This window comes from Tursiops truncatus, chromosome 1 (genome assembly GCF_011762595.2).
Source record: "Tursiops truncatus isolate mTurTru1 chromosome 1, mTurTru1.mat.Y, whole genome shotgun sequence".
Lineage (NCBI taxonomy): Eukaryota > Metazoa > Chordata > Mammalia > Artiodactyla > Delphinidae > Tursiops > Tursiops truncatus.
In genome coordinates this window covers 183,660,049-183,672,779 of record NC_047034.1, presented here as the reverse complement: position 1 = coordinate 183,672,779, position 12,731 = coordinate 183,660,049, and the positions used below count along the sequence as shown (strand labels likewise).

Sequence of the window (12,731 nt, the reverse complement as noted above, 5' to 3'; positions counted from 1 at the left end):
ACCCCACAGCTTATCCTCCTTTCGGTTTTGGATGCAAAAACACAATTTTTAAAACGAAAACACATGATTTAAGAGGAAAAGAATGAGTTTCCAAAGACTCTCTGCGGGTGCCTGCAGGGCCTGGTGCAGACCGCGTGGGGACTGAACCCAGGCATGGGGCGGGGGTGCTGCACGCTGGGTGGCTGCGGACAAAGCAGAGATGGAGAAGGCGCAGGCGCACCCCAGGCCCTGCAGCGTTGGCCGTGTGCCAACGCCGGGCAGAGCCCCACTCCAGGTCGGCACCTTCGCGGGGTAGGCGCGTCTCACCCGCCACCATAAGCTGCGGCAGGAGGCCAGCCCCACGGTGGTTTATGGCCGCCACTCCAAGACTTGGAACAGCACTTGGTCCTTTCCGGTCTCTTATGTTGTAAAAATAAAGCCCTATCCACCGTCTACGCCCTGCGTGGGCGGAGACCCCAGGGCCTCGGCTCGCCGCAGCCGGGAAGCAGCACACCTGGCTGCCTAGTGAGGTTGGGAACGCCATGCAGCAGCCCCCCACAAGGCTCCAGGCGGGCAGCCCTCAGTCGTCCTCGTCCTCGGAGAGCTCTAGATCCTGCAGCTCATCCTCCGGCCCCTGGGCCAGCCGCCACGGCTCCTGGGGGTCCGGCCCCGCCTCTGTGTCTGGGTTTCCATCTGCAGGGAGAGCGCACAGCTACATAAATTCTGCTTTATCAGGAAGAAGCCAGCCTGGGAGGTTACTCATCACTAATTAATCACAGCACTAATTAATTTATCGCTGCTGCTGTTGCTGGGGGCCAGAGCCAGCGGGGATGGAGCAGCTGGCCCAGTGTGTGGGGGAGGGGGGGAGGGCGTGGGCCCAGCTTAGAGCCGATGGCCCTGCCCACCCACCGGATCCCCCATGACAGTCTCGGTCCCCAGACAGATGGGCTCAAAAACCACGGCACCCCACGCTCTCAGGAACCACTTACCCTCTGAGCCGCTGACTTCCTCCACCCTCTGCCAAGCTCTTGGGGACCCAGGCGTCCCTGGGGACCAAGCACAAGAGCCCATGGGGGTGGACCCACCAGCAAACGCACAGAGGGGCAGCTAAGGCAGGACGGGGGCCGGGGCACAGCCCTGGACCCCACTTTCCCTTAGGTCTCCTCTGTTCAAGTGGGAGAGGACCCAGAACTGCCCTGAAAGGTGGTGGTGGGAGGGGGTGACACAAGGCCTGGGGGCCCCACCTCTCTCTGGGAAGTCGGGGGCGGCGTCGGCGTCCTCGGCGTCGACGTCCTCAGCGACGTCCAGATCAAAGAGGTCCTTGAATTCTGCTCTGTCCTCACTCTTCCTGTCCGCCACCTTGCGGCGCTTTACCTCTGGGAAGTTCAAATCTTCCAGCTGGAAGGACAGGGACCCAGAGCTGCAGGTGAGGGTGGGCTCTCAGGGCTGCCTGCCCACTGGCCACAGCCCAAACCACAGCCCAAGCCCAAGCCCGACTCACATTCCAGACCCAGTCCTGCACCCTCCTACCCCGTGAGGCCCTCCTCTAGCCTCCAGCCCCCACCCCCATGCAAGGACCCCGCTTGGCCACTTTTGGGACACTTGGTCGGCATCACTGGGTAGGCTCCCTGGACAGCCGCCCTACCAGGCCAGTGAGGAGGCCGCTAAGTGACATCAAAGCTGCAAGCTCCAACCATGCTCCTTCCCTAATTTTCAGCCATCACTCCCGGAACAGATGGCCTGCCCATGCTGACACCAGGACAGGGATGCAGACAGTCAGGCCGCTTGGCACGAAGCTGTCCCCTCAGGTCACAGCGTCACGTACCCACCGATCAGGCCCAGACCCAAAGACAGAGCTAGAGCTCTTCCTGTACCTCCCTGCTGGCCCTTCTGGTGTCCACAGGCTGGCCTAGGTGACAAGGTCAGCCCAGCACTCACTCCTCCAAAAGCCACAGCCCTGGGGCCTCTCCACCTGAGGGTCATGGGAGAAGCCCCCAGACTCTCCCCGGTTCTGCCCGCCATCCGCCTCATCAGAGCATCGGCAGCGCCAGCACACGGTGCAGCTAGGGTGGCTGGGGGCAGCAGCCACCGACCGCTGCTGACATCCTCCCAGCCGTGCCCACATCCCCAACAACCCACCACCACCATACCCGCTCTTTGCCACTGATCTCCAGCTGGATCTCACGGTCCCTCAGCTTCCGCCACTGGCTGTAGTACTTCGTGAGCGGGGTCCCCTCCTCCCGGGTTCGCTTCTCCCAGGCATCCTGTGCAGGGAGATCCAGGGTCATGTCCCACCCCGGGCAAAGCCCCAGACCTCAGCCACACACTGACCAGTGGCCCCCGGGCCCCGGCACCAGCCCCCAGCTGACCACTGCACGCTGGTCGGACACGCCGAAGGAGACCCTCTGGCGGAGCCTGCGGATGTGTTCTGCGTTCTCCTGCACCTTCTCGAGCAGCTGGCGCACCTGACGGCAGTAGTTGGCCACCTTGCACTCCCGGAGGAAGGATTTCAGCTGCAGAAGAAGGGGGGCTCAGCCTAGCCCCAGGCACAAGGCTACTCTGCACCCTGCAAGCGGTGACCACAGGCAGGCGGGGGCGGGTCATGGGTTCGTGTGTCTCAGAGCCCTGGGGGACACACCTGAGGTTGGGGGGAGCCCCAGTGCAAGTGTGTGGGGGGGCGGGGGGGCTGGGTGACTCTATGGCCCAGCCCTTAGGGACCTGTGGGGGTCGAAGGGCTGACGGGAGGATGACCACCAACCCCGTGGGCCAGGCAGAGGGGTGGGCAGGGGCAGGATGGATCCACCCTCCAGGCCACGTCCCGCCTGCTGCCTGTCTAAGTAAAGTCGTGCTGGCACACGGCACACTCATTCGTTCCTGCATTTCTGTGAATTTTTTTGCACTTCTGCGGGCAAGTTGAGAGGATTGAGAAACCCCGTGATTGCAAAACCTAAAATATCTACCATCTGACTTTTTACCAAAAACGTTTGTTGACCCTCTTCTAGACCATGATCCCCAAGACTCAGAGAGAGGACGACGCACACACACCTATGTCTGAGCAACCCTGCCCCACTCACTACCAGGGCCAGACGGGCACAGGCCTCCCTGAAATGAGAAACCTAGGCTGAAAGTAAACGGATCTCCAAGGGGCTTCTGAGAGGAAAGACCCCCCCCCCCCATCCCACCCCGAATGTCACCTGAAGAAAAGCTGAGGTGGGCGGCCAGGGCTTCCTGTGACCCCCTAACGTCTCCTACCTCCTCACCCGGCCCAGGAGCACCTGGGAAAGCATGCAGTGAGACCAGCCCGACCCAGAGCCGGGGGCCGGTGCAGCCTGCTGAGCCCCAACACCCCCAGGAGCCCTCACGGCTGGTCCAGGCCCTGGGCTGTAGCACGCTAGAGCGGGGCTGACAGGTCCTGGGGTCCTCCTGACGCACCCGGGCCAGCGCCCTCCTCAGGCTCCCAGGCATGTACCCCAACACCACGGCCCCGGGGACCCAGCTGCCAGGTGATGCCAGCACAGAGACCCCAAGCTGACCAGGCCCTGCCACTGGCCCTGTGCGGCTGTGACAGGGCTGCCCTGCTCTGGCCCCACGCGAGGGGCGCCAGCCCGTCAGGAGGCGGTCTGGTCTGCTGAGGGGTTGGGCCCACGGAGGGACTCGGGCGGGGGGCAGCGGGCACACACCTGCAAGACAGCGGGCAGCGCCAGCTCGGGGAATGCAATGCTGTGGGCCTGACCGTGCAGGTACTCCAGGCTGAGGTCGTACAGCTGCTCCACCAGGCCATCCTGAGGCAGCGAGGGAGCGGACAGCGTCAGGGCAGAGGGGAGCTCAGACCTCGGAGCCACACTCGGGCTCAGGCTCATCAGGCTACCCAGCCCCGGGAGGCCCACAAGGTTCAAGCCTGGAGGGTAGCGGGCCTTCTCCCATCCACACTCGTCTACCTCCAGTCACCCCGCACGCTGACCTCGGTGCCCCGTGACATCCTGCCGTGACCCCGCCCAGGGCGTTCCCGGACCCCTTTGGAGGCTGGGCTCACCCGGTACGCCTTCTCCTGCAGGTTGACCTTGGACAGCTTCAGGATCACAGCAAAGTTGATGGGCCTGGAGCTCATGCGCCCCGGCCTCCTGTTGAAGTCGACCTGCTGGAAAATCTGCCCCAAGGACCCGTCAGCCTAGCCTGCCCACCCCAGTACCCTGGGTCTCTGGACACCCATCTTGAGACCAAGGACAAGTGGCCAGACACAGTGCCAGCCCCCCGGCCTCACAGACACCAGCCCCTCCCCGCACAGCTCCAGATCTCTGGTCCCCAAGGGAGTCCCTCTGCCCTAGAGCAGGGCCCTGGTCAATGGGGCAGGACCAGGCCACACCCTTACACACTGCTGCTGTCCCCCTCCTGAAACCGGGCCAGAAAAACATGAGAACCAGTGTCTGGAGACAAAGAAGGGTCCCTCCTGCACAGGGTCACCATCACTGCAATTTCCTCACCCACGATCGCATCCCCACAGCCTGGTCCCGGCCCTAGTGGACCTCTAGCCTTTGGACTGAAGCCTCTCCCTACCTAAGCTACGTGCACACGTATACACACGGATACACACGCACAGAGGCAGCAAAGGGAACACAGCTTTGGAATCAGACGGGGCTTTCAGCCCAGCTCCGCCGCTCACTCTAATCTTGGGGAAACACCCAGATCGACCCAAGTCTGTGCCTTAAAATCAGCGCCCTCGGGCCAGCCCAGCAGAGCAGCTGTACTCACCTGCGGTGCCACTCTTGCCTATCGGGCAGGCACCGCACACAGTTAACACCCTCACAACCCGTGTGCTATGGGCAAAGAGCCAGCACTCAGGAGAGCTGCACCGAGTTGAGGAGTCGTCGGGCCACATGCGGCAGGAGGCGTCTTCCCTCCCGCACCCTCCGCCCCACCTCGAGCACCTGCTCACCTCAAGGATGAAGGGCAGCACCGGGATGAAGGTGCCTGTGCTCTCCGAGAGCAGTGTCAGGGTGCGCACGCAGTGCATGCGCAGCGGGTAGAAGCGGGCCGTGGGGACCAGCCTGGGGATGTGGGAAGGCGGGAGTGAGCAGAGACCCCAGACTCAGACACCCCCAAACCAGCCTCACCTGCCTGGCCCCGCTGCCTCTGAACTCTCCCCACCCACTGGGCTCCAACCTCAGGAGGGGCTCCTCCCCGGCAGGGTCAGCAGCCACACCAGCCTCAGACAGATAAAAGCAGGACAGAAGGCCCCCACCGAAGTCGCAGTTCTAAGGACCTGCCTCCTTGCTCAGTTACCGGGGCGGGCACCCCACCCCACCTGGCTAGCAACTCAATTTCATTTTAACACGTGAGACAGCAAAACTGTTCTTTCTTCTCCCTTCAGGAGAACAAGGATGCCCTCTGCTGGCCACATGTGGCTCCGCCCGTGTCTGCCGCCGCAGACCAGCACGATATTCATAGGCAAACCAAGCCCAGCCGTGCCTCGTCACTCCAAACCTGCTCTGTCCAAGACGTCCAGGCAGATAACCCCAAATGCCTTCAAACTGCACACAGTCCCCTCTACCCCGCGTCCCCAGAATGCACGTGTGTGCGGCATCCTGGACTAAGGTACCAGGTCACAGGCAACCAAGAGGCCCAGCTGACGATTCTGGGATACCGGGGACAAGGCCACGGACAGCCTCAGCCCAGACCTTCCTCAGGTGCTGCCAAGTCACAGACACCACACCTGGAGGCCCCAGCTGCCAGGGGCACTGGCCAGACCCTCTGTGAACAACCCTGACCCTACCCTGACCTCCAGGACAGCCTCCTGTAACCTTCTCCCTGTGTAGCCCTGGCCCCACCTCCTTCGGCCCTCGGGGCAACCCCCCAGCCGCGACTCACTTGATGCAACCGATGACAACCTGGGACAGGGGGTAGATCAACGGCTGCAGAGCTTCACTGGGGCAGATGGTGCTGAGGGCGCGGCCCCACAGGTGGAGGCAGTGGACGAACTGCCAGCTGTACACGGACTGGCGCGTCTCCTGGGCAGAGCGCAGTCCCCCCGGTCAGCCCTGCCCAGGTGAAGGGGTCCCCTGCACCTATGCCACAGCCCCCGCCAGCAAGGGCCCTGGCGCCTGCCGCCAAGTGGCTGAGCTGCCTCTCGCAGGAGGCCAGGCCCCCACCCCCGCAGTGGGTCGGGCCCCGCCCCCACCCACCTTCTTGCGCGTGGTCATGGCATTGCGCAGGTGGATGGCGAGCTGGCGGATGTAGAGGAATGCGTGCTGATAGGCGACGCCTGCATCCAGGGCCAGCAGCTCTGTCAGAGTCCGCTGCATGAAGTTGACGAGGGGCAGGGTGCTGGGGGAGGTGAACCTGCAGTTCCTCACGTACGTGATGTACATTTGCTGCCGGAAACACCTTAGTCAGAGCCACCTCTGAGCTCCCAGGGCCGCATGCCCCCACCACCCAGCTCCAAGCCCCCTGCAGACACCCGGGCCTTTCCCTCAGAGCTCGCCTCAGCAGGAACCACGGCCCAGCCACGTGTGCCGCAGACCCCCCCCCCGCCGCACGGCCCTGCTTCTCGAGGCCCCACTGCTGCTCAGCCCACCGGCCCCGGGCAGAGTCTGCAGTGCCGAGGGGAAGGGTCTTACGGGGAGGCCTAGACACCCAGGAAGGAGGGAGCTGCAGCATGAATAACCGTGCGGAAGGGCAAGGGCCGTGGACGGACCAGAAGGGAAGGAGGCAGAGAAGCCCCAGCTGCCCGCCAGGCTGATGCAGGGCGCTTCTAGAGGATTCTGTGCAGGGCAGGCCACCCCAGGCTTAGAGCCAGGCAGCAGGGTCCCCGTCCTTCTCCACGTCTGATGTCCTCGTCCACTGAGGGGAGAGCTGTGCAGGCCACTCCACGTGGAGCCCCAGGGGGACCAACGGCTCCTGTCCCCACGCCATCCCGTCCCCCACTTCTCTTGGAGAAAGCCATGACGAGGACCTGGGTCTGCCCAGGGTCACAGCACCCGCGAGGAACACCGACCACAAAGGCAGCCTGCCCAGCCCTCAGATCAAGACTTTCAACCCGGACCCTAACGGAAGAGCCGGGGGCACCGCTACCTTGAGGACGGGGCTCAGGAAGACGTCCTTCTTGTGCCGGCAGACCTTGACGAGCACCAGGAAGGCCAGCACACGCAGCGTCTCCTCACCCGTGCCCCACAGGACCACCATCCTCTGTGGAGGCGAGTTGTCACCGCCTGCCCCGGGCCCCCCACCCCCCACCCCGAGCCCGGCCAGAGACAGTCCTTCCCACAGCACCCTCCCCGGGGAACTCCCCGAGTTAGGGCTCAATCGGGGAGGAGCGAAACCAAAGCACGTCACCCCTCCTGAAGGCCGTATGGTGAAAACTGACCTCTGCTGTCCAGCGCATGTATGCACGTGGGTGCCAGAAAGCTGCCCCCCGCCCCCCAGGGGAGCCCGTCCTCGCGTGACTGGGCTGTGCTGCCTCGAGTGTGCCCCAAAAACAGAACCCCATGGGGTGGCACAGATGCCCCCTGCACTCCAGCCGGCAGCTGGGCTGCCCTGAGGCCAACACACCTTGAGCAGCATGCGGCACTGCTTGGGGAAGGTCAGGTAGTAGGGCACGGAGCTGCTGACGTGCTGGAGGACGGCCGCCGCTACTGTCGTCTCTGCCACACAGGCCACCAGCTGGGGAAGCAGGAGAGGTCAGCGAGGCCCGGGATACGAGGAAGGATTGGACCGGTGGATGCGGCCAGGCCCCCATGTGACCCGGCAGGCCCCGCCCCCCAGGACTGCACCTGTGTGACGGAGCTCAGGTAAGCCTTGATGTCTAGCCGGAGCTTCCCCCACAGCGGGCTGCTGGATGGCTGCCGCACCCTGCAGGGAGACCGCGCCCTCCAGCTCAGACACGAGGCCACAAGGAGGGCACCAGGAGGCCACCAGGAGGCAGGGGTGTGCCCCAAGCCACGTCCCATCCAGGACACACACAGTGTCCAGGACGCAAGGGCACATGGGCCCTGTGGTGAGACACCCCGCCCCCCATCTTTCCCATGAGTTCAGGGACCTTTCCAGCTGGATAGACGCGAGAGACACACCAGGACTCTCTCAAGGATGGCCCACAGCTACACCTAAGGAGGAGTACCACCAAGCCCCAAGCCCCCCACAGGCCACCCCACCCGACCAGAGGGCTGACCATCCTTCCTGTCTGAGCCCAGGGCCAGCCACTTCCCCCAGAGCCCCCAGACAGACCCCTGGCCTCCAGCTCCCCACACCTCTCAGGCACCCACACTCCGCAGTCCCAGGTCTGACCCAGGCATCGCCAACCAGCACAACAAGCTGTCTTCCTTCGGGCCACGTACAGTTTTGTCGTTGTTGTTAGCCTTGCGGCTTATGGGATCTCAGTTCCCCGACCAGGGACTGAATCCGGGCCACGGCAGTGAAAGCACCGAATCCTAACCACTGGACCACCGGGGAACTCCCCGGGCCACATACGCTTTACAGAGACCAAGTCATTTACACCTTAATTTCAGCAGCAGTGACTGGTGCCTAGGAGGTTTCTCAAAGGCATCGCCTCTCAACACTTGCAGAACTCAGCACGTTAAGTGTCTGTTAACTCTGCTAACGTGTGCAAAAGAACCAAGGACAGGGGCCCCTGTTAGCCTCCCCATGGGCTGAGGCCGGCTGCTGGGCACCTGGAGCCACGACCCAGGCCGCGCTGCCGCTTCCTCCCAAGCCCGCTGTCCTCCATGGTGACCGCTCTCCCCACTGCAGCGGCCCCCACGGAAGCGCGCACCCAGCCAACGCCAGCACCACTGAGCGCTGCCTCTTTGCTGCCCACTCACTCACTGCCTGTGGCCCTCCACTCTCGCCAGCAGCCAGCTGCCCTGCCCCCTCAGGCAGCCACCCCTACGCGGCCGCATCAGTCCAGCCCCGACCATGCCCCCAGGCCCAGGTACTCCCAGCCCCGAGTCCCGGCCTCTTCCTCCTCCCCCGCCAGGTGGTCCCGACGGACCTCTCCCTGGAGCTTCCTTCTCCCTCTGAGCAGTGTCGGGGTGAGTGTGACCCTCCAAGCCTTTCCTGCCTCCGGGTCACGTGGCCGCAAGCTCCTGGGAGCCCCAGTGGAGCCCGCAAGCTGCCAAATGCGGGCTGCTGCTCCGCCCCCTCTGGAAACCTTCCAGGGCCTTCGCTCAACTGACCTCTCACACGGAAGTCAAGGTCCTCGAGCCAGCATGGATGGGGCCCCTGCCTAGACACACACACTCGCACCAGCCAAAGAGCAAGGAGAGCGGACAAGACTTGACTTGTCCAAAGAGAAAAGAGAGAATCCTGACCAGGAAAGCCAGGGGAGCAAAGCCCAGCACACACTCTGTGGCCCTTGAGGAATTCTGGGCAGGAAGGAGGAAGGACAGGGCTACCCCCATAGGGCCCTGAGTGTCCAGCCTCTCCCAAGAGCCCCACAAAGAGCCTGGCTCTGTCCTCCACATCCCTCTGTGCCAGCTAGGCCTAGAATGGGCCCCTAGGTCCCAGAGCCCCTGCCTTCCCCAGTGCAGGGCCCGACCATGCCGCCCCATGCCATCCTCCTCCCTCTTACCTGCTACTGTCCTTCGGGGCTTTTCTAAAGAGCAGCTCCTGGAGACAGCCAAAGAGATCTCTGATGCAGAAAGTGACCAGAGCGTTGAACACTGCAACGAGGGAACCAGAGATGCCACTCTCAGGACAGAAAATGGAACACAGAGACTGTATCCCTGGTCCCCTCACCCCAGCTCACCAGCACTGTCCGTGACCTGGAACTTGCTGGTCTCAGTGCCTTCCTGTTCTCCTTGGGCGGTGGCCACGGCTGCTCGAAACGCCTGCACAACTTCGTGGAATAGCTTTGGAGTGAGGTGCTGCTAAAAGGGCAGAAGGACCCAGAATGTTGGAGGAGCACTCAGCTAGCTGGGGCTCCAGGAATCTGCTCTATGAGAGGAAGGCATCCTCGGCCACATCCTCAGACCAAGAGCAGAGGTGGGAGCAGCGTTACGGAGCCATGTGCAAGGAACAGAAAGAGTCCAGCATCCTCCTGGAAGGGCCATGAGGGAGGGGCGGAGGAGCCTGAATCTAAACAATGGCTAGCTCCAAGTGGTATCTGGAGTCCTCCCTTTCCGGCCTTTCTTTTCCCCGCAGAAACCACTGCAAGGCCCTCAGAAGGGCCCTGGCTCCACCAGCGAGCAAAGGCACAGAGACTATGTCCTGCCCACAGTGGACTTCAGAGAGCCCTGGAGAAAAAAAGAGGAAAGGAGAAGGCAGAGGCCCTAGTCTCTGACTGAAGGAGAGAATGCAGTCCTGAGCCCTCCTAGCATGCAGAGAAAACTGCGAGATTCTCTCTCGTGCTGAACGGGATCAGAGGGGGCTCCTCCCACCTGCACTGCCCCAGGTAAGTGAAAGAAAGCAGGGGGACGGGAGCTGGGGCGGGGTCAGCGGCCCACCCCAGGCCACTTCTCACCTTCGCCGCCTGCGTCCATCTCTCAACCGTGGCGAGCGTCACAGAGGCAGAGCCCCTCCTCCTCCCCATAGGCCCTCTGGGGGCCCCGTCCTCCTCATCTTCCTCCTCGCTCGCCTCCTGCACCAGACACAGAGGGCCCCACTGGACCAGATGCAGAGGCCACAAACACGCCCCCGCCCCCACCCAGCTGTGCACAGGCTCTCACCTCTAGCGCGTCGGGCAGGGAGTGGAGCTGCTCCTCCTCGCCCTCAGAGCTGTCCGAATCACTAAAGTTCAGCAGGCTCTGGTCATTCTCCTGCAGGAACTCGTAGAACTCAGGGTCTTTGTCCTTCAGTCGAGAGAGCTGGTCCTTGTGCTCAGACGCACGGCCCTTACGCCGGCTGAGAAGGTGGGGTCATCAAGTCTGACCGGCTGGCACAGCCAAGGCCAAGGGGGGAGGGGGGATCAGCCTTCCTGTCCTCCTCAGAGAACCTATGAGGCTTCGTCTGCTCCCTCCACAGCAGCTGCTAACAACCAAGGCAGGGAGCTTTCCAGAGAGCAAGTTTTCAGCAGATCTCTCTCTCCCCCAAACTCCGGACTCACACGTCCGGCAGCCTCTGCACACGTGTTTCAAACCCAAGGCGTGTTTCAAAACAACGCTGAACTTGCAGCTTGGGCAGTTCAACTTGCAGCTTGGGCAGAACTTACTCTGCCCACACGCTGCTCTACCTCAGCTGTCGCTAACTCCCCCTTTCCAGGTACTCACGTGAAAGGTAAACCCTCTCTGTCTCTCACACCCAGCGCGCACTCTGCCACGAGATCTCATCATCAATACTTCCAAAAGTCTCACGACTCCTCTCAAACCAGCATCATCTCTCAATTCACTTGTCCACTCCAGCCCCTTACAACCTGCTCTCAGCACAGCAACCGGAGGGACCCATCCTGTTACATGTCACGCGACGTTACTTCACTACTCAAAACCCTAGGATAATTTCTAACTGTACTAAGACGCCATATAAACGGTCTACGAGATCCAGCCCCATCACCGTCTCTCCAGCTTCACCTCCTACTACTCTCCTCGCATTCCTGCCACAGCCATGCTGAACTCTGCGTAAGGCTCACTCCCAACTCAAGACCTTTGCTGTTCCTAATGCCTAAAACACCCAGACATTCTTCCCCTACTGCTGCAATTTACTCCCTCAGGTTTCATAAAACGGCCTTATCCACTCCACCTAACGCTGCCGCAGAAGCTCCCACCTATGCTCCCTATTCCTCCAGCTCCTTCTGCTTTTCCTTCCTGTCTGCAGCACTTATTTCTTCCACCGCCCTACACGCTGTAGTTTATCCAAGGCCGAGTAAGCTCTCCTGGACCAAAAATGAATACTATTCTCCAGCGTTTCCCAACACCGGGATGACTTGGCACAGAGCAGTCACTCCGTAAATACCGGACGGAAGAATAAACAAATCGAAAGGTCTGGGGGAGAGATCAGAGGTCCCTAGGCCTCAGTCCTGAGGCCCCAGGAGTGGTCAGCACCCTTCCGGTGGGGCGGGCCAGGACGGTTAAGTGGGTTCTGCTTACACACGGCCCGTAGAAGACGCTCCACTCACCTGGCCAAGGGACTCCCACCTGGCCCGTCCGGGCTCCGGGTCGCTCCGCGCGCCGCCCGCGTCTCCGCCTCTGGGGCTCCTTCGGGCTCCGAGTCGGACTCGGAATCAAAGCCCGAGGCCAGGAACTCGTCCACCGTCAGCTCCGCCAGGCGCCTGCGGGCCATGCCGTTGGAGTCATGACTCCCCGCCAGCCCGATGTGCCCCAGCCCGGCCGCCCCAGGAACACAGAGAGGTGCAAGAGAAGCCTCTCTGGGTGCAAGCGACCGCCGGGAGGCCTGATCGGAGCCTCAACTCACCGCTTGCGGGTCCACGCCGCCGCCATAACTGCAGGCCCGTAGCGTGCGCCCCACTTCCGGCCCCAGCAGGCCTTGCGCCAGGCGCACTTCCTGCAGGCAACCCCGCCCCTGGCCCCGCCCCGCCGCGCCCCGCCAGGTGGCTTTAAGGTTCTCCAACCTTGGCTGCGGCGGCATCCAGGCGGGAGGGCGCGTTCGGATCTCTTTTTGGGCGGGAGGCGCTCGGCCTCCCAGGGTGGAACGCGGGATGAAAGCTCCCTGCGCAGGCCTGGTTCAGTCACGGCTCCCGCTCGTTTCCGCTGCGGGACAGACTGCGGAGCTCCAGCACCCGGCAGGACTGCGTAGGGCGGAATCCCGCCATTCCGCTCACAAATCTGTGACGTTTACCAAAAAAGGCACTAGTAACGACACCGACCTGGGGG

The 12,731-nt window shown here is 62.7% G+C and overlaps 1 protein-coding gene across 3 annotated transcripts; it reads right to left on the bottom strand.

The window, feature by feature from the left end:
* Positions 1-45: 45 nt before the first annotated feature.
* On the bottom strand, positions 46-12,429 carry NOC2L (NOC2 like nucleolar associated transcriptional repressor). 3 transcript variants are annotated; one of them, XM_033846380.2, is made up of 19 exons: positions 12,313-12,429; positions 12,017-12,169; positions 10,635-10,809; positions 10,430-10,546; positions 9,716-9,836; positions 9,539-9,629; positions 7,746-7,824; positions 7,525-7,635; positions 7,048-7,161; positions 6,159-6,347; positions 5,845-5,984; positions 4,913-5,024; positions 4,013-4,126; positions 3,660-3,761; positions 2,349-2,492; positions 2,130-2,243; positions 1,224-1,377; positions 969-1,025; positions 46-672 (listed from the first exon to the last, which is right to left on the bottom strand). In XM_033846380.2, exons 1-19 carry the CDS (start codon positions 12,336-12,338, stop codon positions 560-562), a joined length of 2,226 nt encoding a protein of 741 aa, XP_033702271.1. In that variant the 5' UTR covers positions 12,339-12,429; the 3' UTR covers positions 46-559. The 3 variants fall into 3 exon arrangements, with proteins under 3 accessions (XP_033702271.1, XP_033702276.1, XP_033702284.1); XM_033846385.2 differs by having other exon boundaries at positions 9,716-9,833; XM_033846393.2 differs by lacking the exon at positions 969-1,025.
* Between the last annotated feature and the right edge of the window lie 302 nt (positions 12,430-12,731).

Coding starts and splice junctions, on each gene's coding strand:
- NOC2L (XM_033846380.2), bottom strand. CDS start 12,338: ATGGCGGCGGCGTGGACCCGCAAGCG. Junction 3,762..4,012: donor TGCAGGAGAAGGCGTACCGG/GTGAGCCCAGCC, acceptor TCGCTGCCTCAG/GATGGCCTGGTGGAGCAGCT. Junction 2,244..2,348: donor TGTCCGACCAGCGTGCAGTG/GTCAGCTGGGGG, acceptor CTCCCTGCACAG/GATGCCTGGGAGAAGCGAAC.